This window comes from Dermacentor albipictus, chromosome 6 (assembly GCF_038994185.2).
Source record: "Dermacentor albipictus isolate Rhodes 1998 colony chromosome 6, USDA_Dalb.pri_finalv2, whole genome shotgun sequence".
In the NCBI taxonomy this organism is placed as follows: domain Eukaryota; kingdom Metazoa; phylum Arthropoda; class Arachnida; order Ixodida; family Ixodidae; genus Dermacentor; species Dermacentor albipictus.
In genome coordinates, this window is record NC_091826.1 from 9,230,001 (window position 1) to 9,248,250 (window position 18,250).

General features: G+C 44.1%; 1 protein-coding gene across 4 annotated transcripts in view; it reads left to right on the top strand.

The window, feature by feature from the left end:
• LOC139060760 (ectonucleotide pyrophosphatase/phosphodiesterase family member 3-like) overlaps positions 1-18,250 on the top strand; it is a 73,694-nt gene that overhangs the window by 17,055 nt on the left and 38,389 nt on the right. For 2 of the 4 annotated variants that reach the window (XM_070539872.1, XM_070539870.1), the window contains exons 2-5: positions 12,204-12,334; positions 14,494-14,526; positions 14,624-14,717; positions 16,585-16,651. In XM_070539872.1, coding sequence (XP_070395973.1) covers positions 12,305-12,334; positions 14,494-14,526; positions 14,624-14,717; positions 16,585-16,651 — 224 coding nt within the window. In that variant the 5' untranslated portion in view covers positions 12,204-12,304. Of the gene's footprint in view, positions 1-10,848; positions 11,183-12,203; positions 12,335-14,493; positions 14,527-14,623; positions 14,718-16,584; positions 16,652-18,250 lie in introns of those variants that run through there. The other 2 variants (XM_070539869.1, XM_070539873.1) reach the window with 2 other exon arrangements.

Below are 18,250 nucleotides of genomic sequence, written 5' to 3' on the forward strand. Positions count from 1 at the left end.
AAATTTATTACAGCAGTACATAGAGTTCAAGTTTACCTAAAACGAACGAACAGACACACGAAATGCAAGGATTCAAATCTTTGAAACAATTTCCACATAAATATTACATGAGGTAAGAGGGCAAAGCTAATGTGAATACGGAACATGTTTAGCCTACAGAGCACGGATCGTCCTTTTCAGGGATATTTTCGAAGTTGCTGTGAAAATGTCCTCTGGTAGATTGTTGAACACATTAGGAACGTACACACATCGCCGGGCCTCACCGTATCTCGTTGGGGAACGAGGCACAGTGAAACGCAAGCCCGAACGGAGCATGCGCGCAGATTTACGCTCAACTTTGAAATCCGAGTCCCAAAAATGACGCAACGCCACTGTTTGGGAAAACAACGAGCGGAAAGAAGGAAAACCTACGGCGGTAAATATGTTGCGAAATGAAAGCAGAGGACGAGTTATACGCTACACTTTGGAGCATGTTTTTTTTTAAAAGAGCGTCCACCCGGCTCTCCCAACGAGCAGAACAGAAGGCGAAAGTTGTGATGCCATACCTTAATATTCCGTACGCAAGAGCGTGCACAATTGTTCTTTTGACCGAAAAAGGAACTATACTTTTACAGTGATAGAGTGTCCAGGCAAGACTTTGGAGTTTACTACATAAATACGCTAAATGCATTTCTCACTACAGGTTTGAGTAAAAAAAATACACCCATGCATATACTCCACTGGAGCACAACTACATGGCGAACAAATCTTATTGTGCAAATAGATATGTTCATCTATCGACTTCATTTTCAAGGAATTTCTGAAACAAATCAGCTTTGTTTTTGAATTACTGATTACAAGAACGTTTTTAGAAAAGCAGTAAATTATGTTATAGACATCTTTTTGTAGCATATTGATCGCCGATTTGTAGCATAAATGTTTTGCTAGTAGAACGGTGTCATCGGCATATTGAAAAATTGTGCATTTTTAAAGAGCGGACGCAAGGTCATTCATGAAAATATTAAAGTAGCGGGGCTATGATAGACCCTAGGGGGACTCCAGCTTTAGTAGGCAAAATAGAGCTAGAGTAATTGCCTAATACTACTGTTTGCGATCTGTTCGATAGATAACTTTGAAGGATGTCATGAAATAGTCCCCGGAAGCCCAATAAATGTAATTTGTTCAAAATAATGTCGTGGTTAACTGTCTCAAAGGCTTTACTGATATCTACGAATAAAGCAATGCTAAACAAATTTTGGTCGAACGCGGAAAAAAATTTCATCACAAAAACATTTTACAAGTAAGGTAGTACCTTTACCGGTGACAAAACCAAACTGATGAGAGGACAAAATTGAGAAATTGTTAATGAAGGAAAGCATTATTTCCAAGAGAAACTTTTCTAACACTTGGGACAGTATAGGCAAAACAGATATAGGCCTATAGTATTCAATTACATCCTTTTTTCCTCCTTTGTGAAGTGGCTTGACTAAAACAGTTCATAGTCTTTCAGGAATAGAAGAATCGTTCAGAAACCGTTTAAGCATAAAAAGAAGAATGCCTGACAGCGACTCAGTTTCTTTGGAGCATGCGCGCTGAAAAGCCATCAAGACCGGGTGGTTTGTTTTGTCTGAAGCTGAAAATGATCCTACGTAAATCAAGTTCCGACAACTTCGGCAGGAAGGCGGAGGCAGATACCGATTTTTGGAGCGTGCAGCCCAGCGCATGCCCTTGAGCGGCTCCGTCAGACGAACGAGCAAAATGACGGTTAAATATATTAGCCGTTGTTTCGGGGTCGTTAGAAAAGGAATAAATGGCAGATCTCAAGTCTGCTTTACCTCGAAGGTGATTTATTAAAGACCAAGCCTTTGCCGGGTTTCTCAAGGCTAGATTAAATTGTTGTAAAAAAGACTGCCGTTTTGCCGATCTAATAAGGGCGACTATACCCTGTTTCTAGCTCCTGTGTACTCTGCGCGAAGTGTTACATGTTGGGGGGAACGTTTCGAGCGTTTCCACAACACATCTATTTCCGCTGTAGCACGAATTACGTTAGCATTTATCCAGTTATGATTTTTTCGGCTTTTCCTTGTTACAGTCTGTTTGCCAAGTTTTCAAATATTCGTATTTGTTCACTAAAGCAGTCGTAGATATGTGCAGCCTTTGAGTTCATTAACGTAGACGAATCAAACGCCCTGATTGGATCATCCAGCTTACGCTCGTCTATTATGTAAATCTCGACAACGTTGCTAGGTGAGTCCTCTGCGCAAGCACGTGTTACTATTGGGGTTGACGACACAAAGCGGCAAGCCACAAAATAATGATCTGCCGAACGTCGTTGTATGACACATGAATCTAAAGAATAACTTGAAGTACGAACCGAAATAGGATCTATGCATGAACTTACTACACGGCCATTTACCAGGTCTTCTCTGGTTGAAACGTTTATAGTATTGTCAATCCCTTGGGAAGCTAAAAGGGATAAGTAGTCCGCTACCGCATCCTTTGTTTGACAAAGAGCGTTTATGTTGAAGATTCCAGCTAGGTACATTTCATCCACCGGGCTGAAACTTTGCAAGAAGGCTTCGAATTCTATTAAAAAGCGACTGACACTATTTGATGGAGGACGATAAAACGCGAATACAGGTAGCATAACCGCCCCTGAGCCACTTTGATAGCAAGACATTCCGCAAAAGTGAATGAAACATCAATGTATGACGCGTCATACACGTTTTTGACGAAAATAGCAATCCCTCCTGCTCGCCGATGTGGTCGTGCCACAAAGTGCGATTGATAAACGGGTAGAACAAACGCATCTAGGGCTGTTTCTGCGATGTTAATTTCTGTAGTAACAAACAAACACACAAAACTAAGTGTTGAAGTGACAATCATTTAAAATTCGTCTCAGTATTTCCGTAAGCTTCTAATGATAAGATTAATAATTATGAAGTCGCCTTTCAATTTGTGACTGCAGCTGTCGCAGAAGGACTGAAAATCAGGAAGCTCTTGGCAGGTGACTGCCATTATGCTAGGCAATCTTTTCAACGTCTGCTTGCATGTTGATTCGAATAAGAGCCGAGGATTCATCTTGGCGAAAAATTTTCCGGCTTTGACCCAGGTGAACTGGCATCCCTTTCCTTTGGCTACTGTCCTTACTCGCCAAAACAATTCTTTTTGCTTGGTTAGATTTTCATTGAAAAATAGTTTTGGCAGCTTACTAGCCAGATGTAGCTCCTGCAACTTGCCACGAGCATGGCACCATCTTTACTTAGCACAGCACCAGGACTGTGGGAATCGAGTCGTGTTTTCCTTGTAAGCGATGGACGGCCACCACATCTGATAGGGTGAAATCCGCCGATCCCAGTTTATCATCGAGCTGCCCCAACGTCTGCTTCAAGTCGTGATCTTCTTGAGGAAGGCCGGGAATTTCCAGATTAGCATTGCGGCTATATTGCTCACTGTTATTTTGAACATAGTGCAGACGCTGAAGCTGCTCTGCCTGCGTTTGCACTGTAGGAGATAGAGCGGCAATCTCAAATTCGTATTTTGCATTTTGAGTTGAACTCGTTTAGCTGGGTGATAACCGAGTCGCATTTATTCGACACAAATATCACCGCTTCCTCCAGATGGTCAACGGACTGAGTTAATTTCGAAAAAATCGTCTTTGAGGACTAGAAGTGTGTCCACTTTTTGAGTCAGGAATGCTAAGCAGAAAAGACTTTCTTTTATGTCCTTGAGCTCAGCCGCCAGTGACCAATCGGGGATCTGTTTTTCTACTACACGAGAAATATCACACATGTGAAGTGGAACCAGCCCGGCTCTACAGGTTTTGCAAACCTAAGCTTCTCTTTTAGACAACCCCATTGTAGTGGACGTATTTTGGGCAATATCAGATCAAGATTGGCCTAAGTGAGAGGAATGGTTACAGCTCGAACACTTCATTAACTTTCCGTCAGTGGGCAGCTGTTTGTGACACAATGCAATTTCCATCATCGCCAGACATAGTGAATTCACGAGGTGGCGACAAAATTGCAATCAACAGCCAGAAATTGCAGTCCGCGGCGATACAACCATCAAAAAAAAAAAGGTAATAGAGTCGCAACACTCTACCTGTTAAAAAAGTGTAGGACGCTTAAGCTTCGCCTTCAAGAGTGGAACGCGATAGCGTTATCGCACCCCGCTCGCACCGCCCACTCATTCGCTCGGCATGCTCTTGACTAGACGAAGGGGAGAAGCGGTAATAATAATAATAATAATAATAATAATAATAATAATAATAATAATAATAATAATAATAATAATAATAATAATAATAATAATAATAATAATAATAATAATAATAATAATAATAATATTCGCCTCCAAGTTGTGAGGTCGCGGGATCGAATCCCGGCCGGCGACCCCATTTCGATGGGGGCGAAATGCGAAAACACCCGTGTACTTAGATTTAGGTGCACGTTAAAGAACCCCAGGTGGTCGAAATTTCCGGAGTCCCCCACTACGGCGTGCCTCATTATCAGAAAGTGGTTTTGGCACGTGAAACCCCATAATTTAATTTTTTTTCTAAGTAGTGCTGCGTATAGAAATGCACTGACATTAGCAGTTTCGCAAAATTGTGCTCCAAGCCGTTCGGGTCGATCTTGACGGGAACGATAATCTGCACACTTTAGCAGACATTCTGGGACGGATATCTCGAAAGCAGTGCTATATGGTTTTAGGATTTGTGTTGAGCAGGCCTGACTTCAGTATTTCTCGGCTTCAATCTTGTAATTAAAACAGTTGTACTAAAGTAAATAATTAAAAGCTAATTGGGGATTATTTTTAATTAACGACTCGGACATTGCGATGTGCAAGTAATGTACGCCTCTGCAAGTAATCGTCCTGATCGCATCACATACATTTACATGCCCCATACGATTTCTAAAGATAAATTTCAGTGAATAAAAATAAAGAAAGCCTGGACGCATGACGTTTCTAACTACGTAGCTGCTTAAGAAAGACAGATACCACAATATCCAAAAATCACAATTTGTAACATTTGTGTCACTTGTAATACTTGCATATTTGTATATTTGTGTGAGCTATTACAATTTGTAATTAGTGCCTAACGATAAGACGTCAAAAGCGGACAGATTCTCAGTATGTATACATTGCGTTGATTGCTAATTCGTGCAAAGGACTATTTAAAGAAAGGCAACTTCCTATATAGTGTAGAGAGACATTATGCTTCTCTTTACACGCCATAATAGATGTATTTTATGAATGCAGTGTTGTAATAGACAAGTGTAGCATTTGAGCAATATAATGCTCATAAATACCACGAAAATTTTAGCTTTTCCTTCATATGCAGCATATATTTCATTCAGACTGATCCAGTGGTTGCTTGATGGGAGCATTCCTTCTTGTTGCACCTATTACAGCGAAGTTGTCTATGGCTAGGATCCTGGGATTTTTTTCGCGTTCGTTACGTCGACAGGTGGACCGAAAACACAGGTGGGCCGATCCCGGCGGCAGTGCAGGTCCGGAAGCAACGGCTCGTACCCCCACAAGGCAGAGGCGTGAAGCGAACATGCCGCACGGCCCGCGTTTCAATGCGAAGCGCACAAACAAAGACAGCCGTCGCACCACGTGATTGACGACGAGGTGCGCGAACTTCCGCGTTGATCGACGTACAACGTTGCCGCCAATCCCTCGCCGGTGGTCGTGGTCGGAGGCAATAGCGCGGACATCTCAAAACCGGGAACAAAGCAGCGGCTCACACATTTCGTGGTAGACTTCGGCCTCGGTTACTTCAACGATCCGATTCAACCGACTACCGGACACGGGTCGTGCATCGATTTACCTTTGGCCAAAAAACATTTCTAAAATAAAAAAGCTGAACACATCTGTGTGTATCATAGCGACCACAAAGAAGTTATAGCCGTAATTTCTAAGCAATAAATAAAATAAAGGTCTTGTAAATTGCATTGAAACGTTTGTTCGTATCATATATCAGTTTGCAGAGCAATGTGCGTAATGGGTGCACATGATGGGATCAGTGTTTGACAAGTTGCCATACACTATAGGCGCAAAATCTCTACAGCTTCGCTGACCAACCACTTTCACAGGAGTGGGTTGCCGGAATTTATATATATATATATATATATATATATATATATATATATATATATATATATATATATATATATATATATATATATATATATATATATATATATATATATATATATATATATATATATATATATATATATATATATATAGAGAGAGAGAGAGAGAGAGAGAGAGAGAGAGAGAGAGAGAGAGAGAGAAAAGTTGTAGTAGACGCTGAGCGAAATTTTTCTCACCTTTAAGTTTTTGACTAACGTCGTTGTGGGCATTGCGTGCGATAGAAGAGAAATTACAGGGAATTATTGACTGCGCAAGTAAACGTAGATCATAGAGGAAAACGTAGACAGAACGAGTGCAAATTATCAAGTGAGTTTAATGTCTGCTTCGCAGTTTATTTTTCTCCATCTTCTTTCTGCACAAGCAGCAGAAGGCAAAGTGCGCCGATGTACGTATTGTATGCGAAGCAGGCAGCAAAGTCACTAGATAGCTACCGCTCGTCCTGTCCGTCTTGTGCGTTTTATGTTAATATGCGCTCTCAAGTTAACAGAAACGCATCATCAACTAGCCCACCAAAGTGTCCTCCTACAATGAGGCAGGGGTAGAGAGCATGCTGCACTTTAAGAGTGCTGCAAGTGTCAAGACTGAATACATTCTTGGCGACGCAGCATAGTAGCATCTTTGTAATGATCACCGGCGTTCTTTCCGTAGTTATGTGCACAGTAAACAGCCTCGTAAGGCCTCCGTGACCATAAGGCGTGTACGGTACGTGGTGCCGCAGATGGAATCCTCAGACGAAAGCTCGCTGGTGGCTCTGCTGGTGAAAACGAAAAATGAAATACTAAGACATGTAGCATCGGAAACGCGGTTTCGCTTAATGCAGCAAGGTATCGCAGGTGTTTCATACGGAAGCACCGCGCAGTAAATGCGCAGGGAAAAAAAAGAAAAAAAAAGGCTCAGCGTATGCGCACCTGTTTCAAAACTTCGTTGCCTTGTTCGCTGTTAGCACTGCGCAGTGTCGTGCGAGATCGCTGAGTCAAATGTACGTATCCGTTTCGGACTTTTGCATTTCAAGGAGCCCTGTAACATGCTTTGTTAACTTGATACGAATTTATAGAGCTTAAGAGCGGAAGACAGACCTTGAAGCGGAACAGACACACAGAAAGAGAACGGAAAAAAGGAGATCTGACTATTTTATATCTGTGTGCGTGTGTGTGTTGCTTAGAGGAAGGCTTTACTTCGTGTCTTCTTGCCTAGGTACATGGGGACGAATACCGTGGGGGTAGATTTTATATTTCAGCCACCAGTTTAAAAAAAAGAGATTGAAAACCGGAAAAGAAAAGGAGAGAATTAAGTTTATAACCACGTAACTTGGCAATATAAAACGATATTGCGATTCTGGAAACTCCACATGCTGAGGCATCTAAAGCGGACAGAATTGGTGTATTTTACACCGCTCTCATAAGTGTGCCGGTAATTTGTGAGTAGGGCTTTTGGAAAGCTTTCGCAAGCATTGTAAAATTTTTACATAAGCTGTACATTCGTACATCGCACTTATCCACTTCAGATGCTCTAACAGACGCTGTTCACAGATGTGCGCGACATCTGTTTTTTAAAGGAAGTTAGATTTCTAAGCTTGCTGCTTCAGGCTTTCTTTAACTTACCAAATTTCAGAAATCTTTGCGAAGTACCCCCCACCCTACGAGGCACTTTATAAATCATAATGCTGCTTCCTACAGTCGGTAGGATTCAGCCTTTTATGTTAAATGCGACAAACTTGATTCCTATTGGTTCAGCGCTTGTCTAGTGAAAGCTTTTCTGCGTTTCATATGTATTTCAATGGAAAACAGAAACCCGGAATTGGCCCCGAGCTATCGCCGCCACTGAAGGGCAAGCCTTAGGTGGGCTAATTCAGATTTCCCTATTCAAATACATGTGAAGCGAACGGAGTGTTTCATTGTGAAACCGCTCAATCAATATGAATGAAATATGTTGTATTGAAACTGAAGAAGTCAAATTCGACTGACTGGCGTGAACAAATATTTAGCTTATGCCTCCGCACTGTCCAGAGAAGAAAAAAAAATGTAAATAAATAAATGTAAAATAGACAAAAAGAAACAACGAAAAAAGAAGTAGAAAAAATACATCAAGCGTTTTATTAACAACTCTGTGCAAAAAATAAAATAAAGAAACGACGCGATTTTGTAAGGTATAGCGGGCAGTTCTGTCTAATATATGCGGATGTACAGCTCTCGATTCCGTCATGTTTACGCGTAAGCGAGAAATTATTGCTTTGGTTGCACATGTTCTAGAAAAATCATATTCATAAGCTTTTGGCTTGGGTTTAATTTTAGCTACCTTATGTTGTTTTAATATCCGACAAGATTTGCACGCAAGCGTCTTTGCACTTCAGACCCCCGCCATAATGCAGTCACCACTGCTGGAAAAAGGAACGCGCAGCCTCCTCCTCGGCACATTGTTGTCTTAGCCAACGAGACACCGTTTTCTCATTCGAGCACACGCATAGGAAACGCGCTGAAACGCATCCAAACACATTCAGAGTGGGAGTCCAATTTTTATGCAGCATGTTGCACCCAAACTAGAGAGAGAAGAGAGAGAGAGAGAGAAACGTTTATTAAACGAAACAGTGTCCCGAGCGAGGCCGGGTAGAAAAAAAAAAGAATTAGCCTGACCGATGCTCACTAAGGAAAGTTACACCTTTGAGGGTGTTTTATGATGTCTATAACTTAGCCCGTCACATCCACGACAAAGCATGTTTAAGCGAACTAATACACAGATTTGAAAGGGGTATTTTTTGGAATTGCACCCTTTCCCTCAGTGTGTGTTTTACTGAAATGAATACTAAGTTTTTATTTTTTGCAGCTATATCTTTCATTCTATCACTACCCTACGTCCGACGAAGTAATCCTGAAGTGTTTTCCGAGGCGATAAAAAAAAATGGAAATAAAGCGAAAAAAAAACCCTGCGCATCTGGATTCGAACTGTAGACCTGCATATAAAGAACGAACCGTTACTTCTCAACCAATCCACTGACTTTGTTTTTCATGGTACTTATTTCAGGCACGCATGACTCCTTCGGGAAACAAATAGATAAATGAGCTAAGAAATCTCTTTCGTGGCTTGGCGACGAAGCCACAGTCACAGAGCACCATATAGAGTTCCCCTTCGTTCTTGAAACGCGCTACGCGCTGTTCTGGTCGCGGTCAATCTTTACATCACTAAAAAAAATGGTGGTAATTATAAGCACCTTACCAATACAGAATACCAATCTGGACAAAATTCAATTTGTTCGTGTGTGTGTATATATATATATATATATATATATATATATATATATATATATATATATATTTCAGTTGGGCGATCACTTGAATAAAATTAATTACTGATGAAATTATAGGTTGGGCATTTTGATCCACCATACGTGTTTTCCATTCCAATGAGTAGAAACATGTCAAAGGGTACGGCGTGACACTAGTTGGCACCATATATCGCACAGATGAGTATTTAAATCAACATCTTTGCAAGGAGTTCGTTGAAGCACACTAGTGCTACGTGAATTAAAATTAAAGTGGTAGACATACTTTGCTGTTCTCAGAATTAATAAATAATTGGTCCAAGGTCGCAGCGAGAGCATGAGTAAGAACACATAGTTTGTCCTAGCTAGATTATCGGACGCTGCAGTCCAAGCTGTGTTTTTGCGATTCCCTATCAGCGTTCAGAACGCCTGACAGAACAATCGCAAAGTTAGTGTACAACGATCACTACGTTACTGCTGTGCTACTTCTCCCGTGCACTTTATATTAATGAAGAACACTTTTCACTAAAACAGCTTCGCATCGCCCTTCATAGCCACTGCGCTGCAGGATCTATCTATCTATCTATCTATCTATCTATCTATCTATCTATCTATCTATCTATCTATCTATCTATCTATCTATCTATCTATCTATCTATCTATCTATCTATCTATCTATCTATCTATCTATCTATCTATCTATCTATCTATCTATCTATCTATCTATCTGTCTGTCTGTCTGTCTGTCTGTCTGTCTGTCTGTCTGTCTGTCTGTCTGTCTGTCTGTCTGTCTGTCTGTTTATCGTTAGCATATATATATATATATATATATATATATATATAAAATCACTGCTTCTTCCAGTCCGTGGAGATGGTCGAAAAGCGAAGCTGTGTTGGTTACACCGAGTGTTACATTATGCAAGTCAGACTTCGCAAGCAGTCTATATTGTAAATATTTTGTTTCGCCATTCTTTCACCTCATTTTCGCTTTTGCGTGCTTCACGTGGGGAGCATGCTTTAGGAATGCTTTGTTTTGCAGTTCTCCTAGTCTTATTTTGCGCGTGAGGATTCCGTTTGTGTTCTGCCGTTTTTTTTTTTTTCGCGTGCAAGTTGCTGCGCCCCCTTTTTTGCGCGCTAGTAATGAGAGCAGGCATGGCGTGAAATGAAAACCATCTGAGTGTTTTTACAGTGGAAGCTGCATATGACTAACCTACCGTAGTTTTTTTGGCCTCCGGCAACAGAAGAAATCATCACGTGGACCGATCATGGTGATAGTGCAGAAAGGGCCCAAGCTCAGTGGCACATACCCCTGTGGAAAGGACTCAAAAATTATCGGCGCCAATCGCGCAAACGCGCTAGTGCCACTGCTCGCGCGCTCGTCGTCTTCTTCCGCAGCTGGCTCCGTTGTGCAAAAAAAAAAAAACTTTCATCATCAGCAATGGCGCGCGCGTTGTTGTCTTCCGCAGCTGGCTCCGGTGCCGCTCATCATTCCAGCGTAGAATTCACTTCTCTTCTGTCGTCGAACAGCTGCGTTATCGATGGGGCAGACACGTATAGTTCGTACAACCGAGGAACAACATGCGCACGAGGAGCGCCGGAGGGAACAGCAACAAGAATGTGAACGGCGCCGGCGCGAAACGGCCACCGACGAAGAACGTTCCCGCGATGCTCAACGAAAGCGACAATCGCGAGCCCCGGCACCTCCGAACGAGCAACGACGCCAGAGTCGCAACGCAATACGGTGGCAGAGGTACCGGATGGACCGTGTGAACGACTTCAAAGGTGCGGACACCATGATTACTCACCACGCATCACCGGACACGCATTGATTTGATTATAACCAAGAACGTCTCTAGGGTGCATGGCAGTCAAACCACTGAGTGTATATCGCAGTGATCATAAAGCAGTCGTGACTGCTCTGACAAATTAAAAAGTCTCAATCGAACATCACCCACTGTCTTCACTAAATCATCCATTCAAACACACCAACTCCGATCATCAGGCACGTGAAACAAATCACAAACATTCCACTCTGTGAAGATGGAATGGCAGCGAAATCTGACGACAGTCAAAGCTCTCAAACGAAAAGTAAAGTGCTTTCGCTGCTATTCCATCTTCACAGAGTGGAATGGTAGTCATTTCTTTTATTCATTTTTGTTATTCATTTTGTGTGTAATGTTGTATTTGCTTGGTCTTGTGTTGTCTCTTCTACCGCTCGATCTTGAGCTATCGCCTCTTGTGTCTGCACTGCTCGGTGTGCCTCCTCCGGTTGCAGTGCTTTGCCTGGAGACGCTGAATCTTGCATTGCCTGTGCGGCACGAGTTGCGTCTACGTAAAGGACCCCCTCCTTCGTCGCGGGTTATTTGAACTGCAGAAGAATTGTGCTACTCTTTCAGTTGCAACTGTGTTATCTTCTGGCACAAACAAGATGGGGCGATGCATCATAAGGTTAACTTATCATTGTAGGTTGATTCAATGATTTCGTGTAGTTCCATTTAGCGAACCCTTAAATGCTCCCGCAAGAAAATACGAAATAAAATGAAATAAACAGATGAACGCACATCTGAGTAACGAGCGTGCTTGCGCTCCACTGCCAACGGGGCGCAGTCGCACGGGCGGCCGGGGCTGAGACCGCGTGCTTGTTGTGACGGCGGCATAACGGCACAACAGCAGCGTGCCGAGCAGCGCGCGGCGGATGGGGTTGTACCACCTCGACGAGGGGTTCACACCGCAATGTTATGTGATGCCGATGCGCCGAGCTTGTGTTTGGTACACCTGTGCACGCACGCACGTTCTCGCGCAGTCGGCCGGAGGAGGAGCGAGACGGGTGCCTCGGCGAGCTACGAGCGCGGATACATCCGCCCGAACTCGGCCGGCTTCGCGACGGGGGAGTTCCGCTTCGACATGGAGGAGGACCAGCGGCCGCCCATGTGGGTGAGGAGAACGGCCGCCTTTTCGCGGTGTTTTAAGCAGTGTGCCGAACTGGGCTGCTTGATGCGTGCCCGGTGGATACCCTTTAGTGGGCCATGTTATCTCACGACGCTCGTCTCGTTCTTACGGCGGCTTCCTTTCCATGTAACGCATTGCGCCGCGGTCATAGTTTCCTGTCGTGAACGCCATGGCTGCGCATACATTATTTCGCTTTTTACTATCTCTCCCTTCTTTAGATCGCTACGCGCCCCCCGTCTAAATCAATCTCCTTTTCTTCACTCTCTGTAGTTATTCTACGTATACCGTTGGCCTTTTAGAGCAGGCATCGTTGTGCCCCTCCTGGTGGCAGCTGCCAGTTCACTTTCTTCATCATCTTTGTGATCGTTCTTATGTATAAGAAAACCTCATTATATCCGTAATAACGATTAAACTACGCATTTCTTGAACAAATAGCCAATTTTTAGCTCTATAGGAAGTGAATATTGCTTGAATGACTCGGCGTTTGGAAATTGAGGACGAAGTTGGACAAGGTGGAGCATGCTTGCCGTGGCTGTATTCAAGCCTCTTAAGTGATTGCATATAATTCAGTGTAACTTAACGCCCTTATAACTCTTTAAAATACTAGTCGAGCATAGCGATTCAGGAAGCCTTGGTATCAAAAGGCAGGCAAGGGGGAGATTAGTATGCAAAAAGTAAAAGGTGAGTAAGAGGACTACCGACGATTTGTGGAAGAGGGTGATAAAACTGTTAAGACGAGTGATAAATACGCGTTACACGCATTTTACTTTGCGCCACCCGTATACAAAGGGTGTGGTTGTGGGCCAAGAAATGCGCAGATTCTCCACCCTACAATTATTTTTGCCCTGTGTGGGATCTCCTCACCCGCTCACTAACCGTGTGCCACAAGCTCACGTGACATGACTATGACTGCCGAGGTAATAATGATGGCGGTGGTTGCGTAGACGACAGTGATAATTCTTGAGACGGTGGTAACAAGAACAATCATAACACTTCGGAGTACAATTGCTGATACCCTAAAGAAAATTATTGCATGGCTCTAACTTGTTCGCTACCTGCATGCACATAGGTGTTCAAGATCAGGACTGGTATTCGCGAAACTTTCATCTCGTAAAAGCACTTCCTCGTTGGCCAACGTTCGGCCATCCACCATTCGTGATGGTGCAACGTGGGATAACGAGACGAACGCTGCGCTCAGGGCCAATTCAAAGTCAAAGCATTTTATTTAGGCATCAAAACAGTTGCCTATAGGAGGCAGACACAAAGGCAATTAATGCCTGACAGAGTGTCAGCCTCATTCCCCCCACTCCCCAAGCACATCACCCAACTTAACTGCAATAATTGCTACATTGCCTGTCGACAAAACTTTCAACATAAATCAGTTGAAAGCGCCGGAAACAATGAATAAAACCAAAAACTTTGAACCAGACTTATCTGTATCGGGAGAAATGCACAACTATGAACGAATGACATTTGTGTCATGAATTACAAAAAAAAAAAATTGGCCGGAACAGTGAAACAGGAACAATGAAAAACGATACTCGCAACTGAACCACCAGTTCCTGCTTACTTAGCACCCCGAGAAAAAACAGAGAAAAACATTTCAAAATTGTGTGCCAAGAAGGTATATGCTTATGTTCTTTTTAAATGCTTGTGCTGAGACACTCTCTGTAACATCGGCCATAGCTGTTTCGTGTGTATTCAAGAAGTGAGGAACCTGGTATGATAATTTTTGTGAACCGTAGTTAGTGCGAAACTTTTCTTTGTTATAAGTGGTATGCAGGAGGTTGTGCGGGTGTTCTTAATGGGCGTATTTTTCTAAGAACAGTGATGAATTCTGTTTCATTTGAGTGTATATAGCTAACACTAATTTTTTACGCAATGTTTGTGATAGTGAAGATGCGATGCTTTGGAATAATTGGGCAGAGCGTGCTGAGCGCGGAACATTCTCTATAGATTACAATTACGGGGAAGTTTGCGAAAAACGACCCACATTCTTGGATAAACGGAAAGATAAGAAAAAAATTAGTAGAAACCTGGTTCGATGGGCAAATGGAAAAAAGAAAAGGTATGGTATAAAGTAAATATCTTATCAGCTTGTGTGACCCTTTTCTCTCTTTTCTCTCCTGTATACACACATTCAGAGCTGGAAGCGCATCCTAGCGGTCTGCCTGCTGGTAAGTCGCACGACTCCGTCTCCTATCAATGCTCAATCTTCTCCCAAAAGGAAGCCATCAGATCGGTTCTCCAGCCCCCACGCTTCACCACACGCAGGCGGTGGTGTTGCTGGTATCCTCCTTCTTGGGTGGCTACTTCCACGGTTTGCACACGGGCAAGAGGACGAAGGACCAGCAGGGAAACCTGTCCGGTACGCTTCGACAGAAGGCAAACTTCCGGTATTCATTGTTGTAACCTGCAGCTGCGGTGTGACAGACAATGTGAAAGAGAAACCTGCCATCCGGCATGATTGTATATCATGGGGCAACAAAGAAACCAATACGGGTTCAACAGAAATAAATCATTGTGGATGACTGAAGAAAATTCTAGCCGGTCCGAAAATTGAACCCGTGGGAATTACGCCCGAGAGGGGCAGTCACTGTACCGACATTGATGGACAGGAGGCTGAAAGCTGGGAGCGTCCGACAGCGGATCACCTTCCCCTTTCATGCTTCCACCGCTAACTTGAGGATTTCCACAGCACCGATCTATCGTTAATTGTTCTAATGTTGCAGGTAGCGAACGCGCGCGCTTTCGCATCAGATTTTTCTCTCTTTTTTGCACAACTGCTAACATATAGCCCACTTGTAATAGGACCACCACACACTTGCGAACGCTGAGACGATCGGTGTGGAGTTCAGCATAAGGATCGCGCTTCGCCGAAATACGGTGCATTGCACGTGTACGGCACCCTTATGCTGCAGCCGGCTGTGCGCCAGTCTCGCAATGAGTCTTACCAGCCTAGATATCGCTGTCCTCTCGCTCTCTCACACACATGCGCACACACGTGCACGCACTCACAGAAAAGTCGCGGGCGCGAGGGTCGTGCCAGCCAATGACCATCCCGAAAGCGGGATTCTTCGTATAAGGTTCCTTATTGCGGAGGAAATGCGGGCGTTATTTGGAAGTTATGTCTTTCACCCGGCTTCATCGGCAAACATTTGTGCCAAGAAGGTATATGCTTGTGTCCTTTTTAAATGCTTGTGCCGAGACACTTTCTGTAACAGCGGCCATAGCTGCTTCACCAAATCCTCCAACGTAAGTTCTCTTAATTTCTTTATTCCGTGCATCGGAGAAAAGAAACTACGGCGAAAGCTTTAGAGCATATGCCTCATTGTGCTATATTTTCGCAACCATCAAGTGAACGAGAAGCTAGCGTTTATAGAGCAAGATTCTAATGAAGCGAAACAATAACGAAATCACGGGTATTAAAGATTGCCGCACTGGCGACGTTAGGCTAACCTTGTCGAAACTGTTTACCAGCCATGAAGGCATGCGCACGCAACTTTTGTACGAGAGACGTCGAAAAGGCGTAGAATGTGAACTAGAACGCTTCTATAAAGCTTTTGCTACTTGAATTCAGAAATGTCAGCCGAACTTGGCGCCTTCGTAATAGGTACAAGTCAACAATACTGTGCGCTTACATTGAACTAACCTTTTATCATACTAGTGTAATGTTGTTCTCAAGATTTTTTTTCTTCTTCCTATCTTTCTTTTGTTTCAAATTCAGCGTTTCTCATAGCCGCTATTTCCCCTGCGTGGCATGGTAAACTCCATCAATTTCAGGATCACGAAGTTTCACAGTCAGGTTTGGAGTCAGCTGATTTAAGGACATCAGTGAACCGCAACCGCCAATATCAAGGAGAGACGGAAGTCTATAATGCAAAAATTTCCAGAAACAGGGCTGTGACTGTTGGACAACTAGAAAAATTGGAGAGACTAAATGCTGAATGACATCAAATTGCTCAAGCATGCTAGTCAGCACATAGCTTGCGCCTTTGCTTTCGCACGGTACCATTATTGCCTCACTTGAGCTTGTCCTTGCGGTGTGCAGAGTGGTTTCTCACGGCTCACTAAATTGAGAGTTTGGTGAGCGTGCGCTCTGCAATGTCAAGATAAGTTGCGCTAAAGGTGCTGCTGTAACATACAGCTTCAAGACAAACCGCGAATGTCTGATGTTGTGTTTTCTTATTTCGTGTGTTACTGACGTCCCGTGTTCTTGTTTGTGCCTTTCCCAGAGGAACTGTTTGACTCGGAATGGCAGCGACTACCCTGCATAACCGAGGATGACGTCTGTCCTGAAGGGTGAGCTTTTCTTAAGGAGATAAACAACGCGAACTGGCTGGAGGGTCAGCATCGAAATCGAGCATTTTCTCTTAATCGCCATATATTTCAATTAAAGCTCTCAATGATCGCCTAATTAAGGTATTTCGTCATTTTGCGTGCATTCGAATGCGCCAGCGACATTTGGTTCGCACTTGCGTGAAGGCCGTTGCAGCTCCTCGTTATGCGAAGAAAAGCAGCCGAAATAGTGTGCGCTTGAACACACTTGTTTAAAGCGAAGCTATCTTTACCTCTTTCTTCTGCTTTCCGCTGCTGCTGCGTTCTTGCACGCCGCTAACGCCGGCCACGTCGGGACGTGGTTGAGACGTGGCCATGTCACAAAAAATTGGCTGCGGCTTAACTCAGCTAACCCTGGATATGCAAAGTAAAATACGCAAAGCCTGGTTAAGTATCGGTTTCACTTGGTTAACCTTTGATTTAGCTGTAATTATTATACTTAGGTATACAATCATCGTTAAGCCAGATATGACGGCTGTGCCTAGGTCGGTGGATAGACATGACTGTGATTAAGCTTGGGTAGACACGCATCGTTCGACGGTGCGACACCTGTTGTGCCACAGGCAAAGCGGAAGTGCTAGACATGCAAAGAGACGCCGCGAGCATGCGCAGCGTCGAAGCACAAAGGGACGGGTTGCGAACGCGGTCGCTACATTGATCTCGACGGTGCGACGCCTGTTGATTCCGGACCTTCTCCAGTGAAGCAGCTCGCCGGGCGATATCCGCGGGGCGCTCAGGCGCCGCATGGCGACGACGGCTCAAAGCCCCCAGCTCCCGCGCAATGCTCAGAGACGACCCGGCCTCGCTCATCCATGACCAAGTTCGTACCGACTAGGCGAGCGCGGCGAGCCACGTGGTCAAGCGCGACCCAGCTGCGGAGGGCGCATGCGACAAGCCGGCGGAGCTCGGCGCGGCGAGTCACTTGATGCGTCGCCAAGGCTATGGCGCAGCTGCGGGCAAATGATGATTCGCGGCGAAACTCAGCTCGACGAGGTTAGTAAAGCTTCGCTTTAAGGAAAAGACATGCGCTGTTGGTGTTTTCTTGCTTTACATTTGTTTATGAGCTGTCATTTCCAAAGTTTTGAGGAATAAGTTTGTGAGACAACGCATGCGCCACGTGGAAGGCCGGCGCGGTTGGCTCAGAATGAGTATACGCTAGGAAACGCCAGCGACAGCATTGAGAAGTCCGGGTCGCAGAAAAGCCGGCGTCGGTAAAGATAAGCAGATTTTGGAACCACATTTACTTAGGCCTTCCATGTGACGCAAGGAATTTACTGAAGTAATTGAATTTTTCAAGCTAAAATACGTAGAAAATCTTAAACTACGATTGGCGCACAACATACAAACATGATAGCTCTCGGATTGTAATTCACTATACGAGAAAACATAATTATGTTGCGCGAAAACTCAAAGAAACGTCTTCACACACACACAAACCGGCCCCGCGGCGTCCGCCATTTTGCGCGCGCCGATGCGACGGGTGTCTTGGGGGCCATGGAGCTGTGCGTCCGGTTCCTTGCAATGCCTCCAGCTTGCGCTCACGTCCGCTGCATCGCTGCCCAC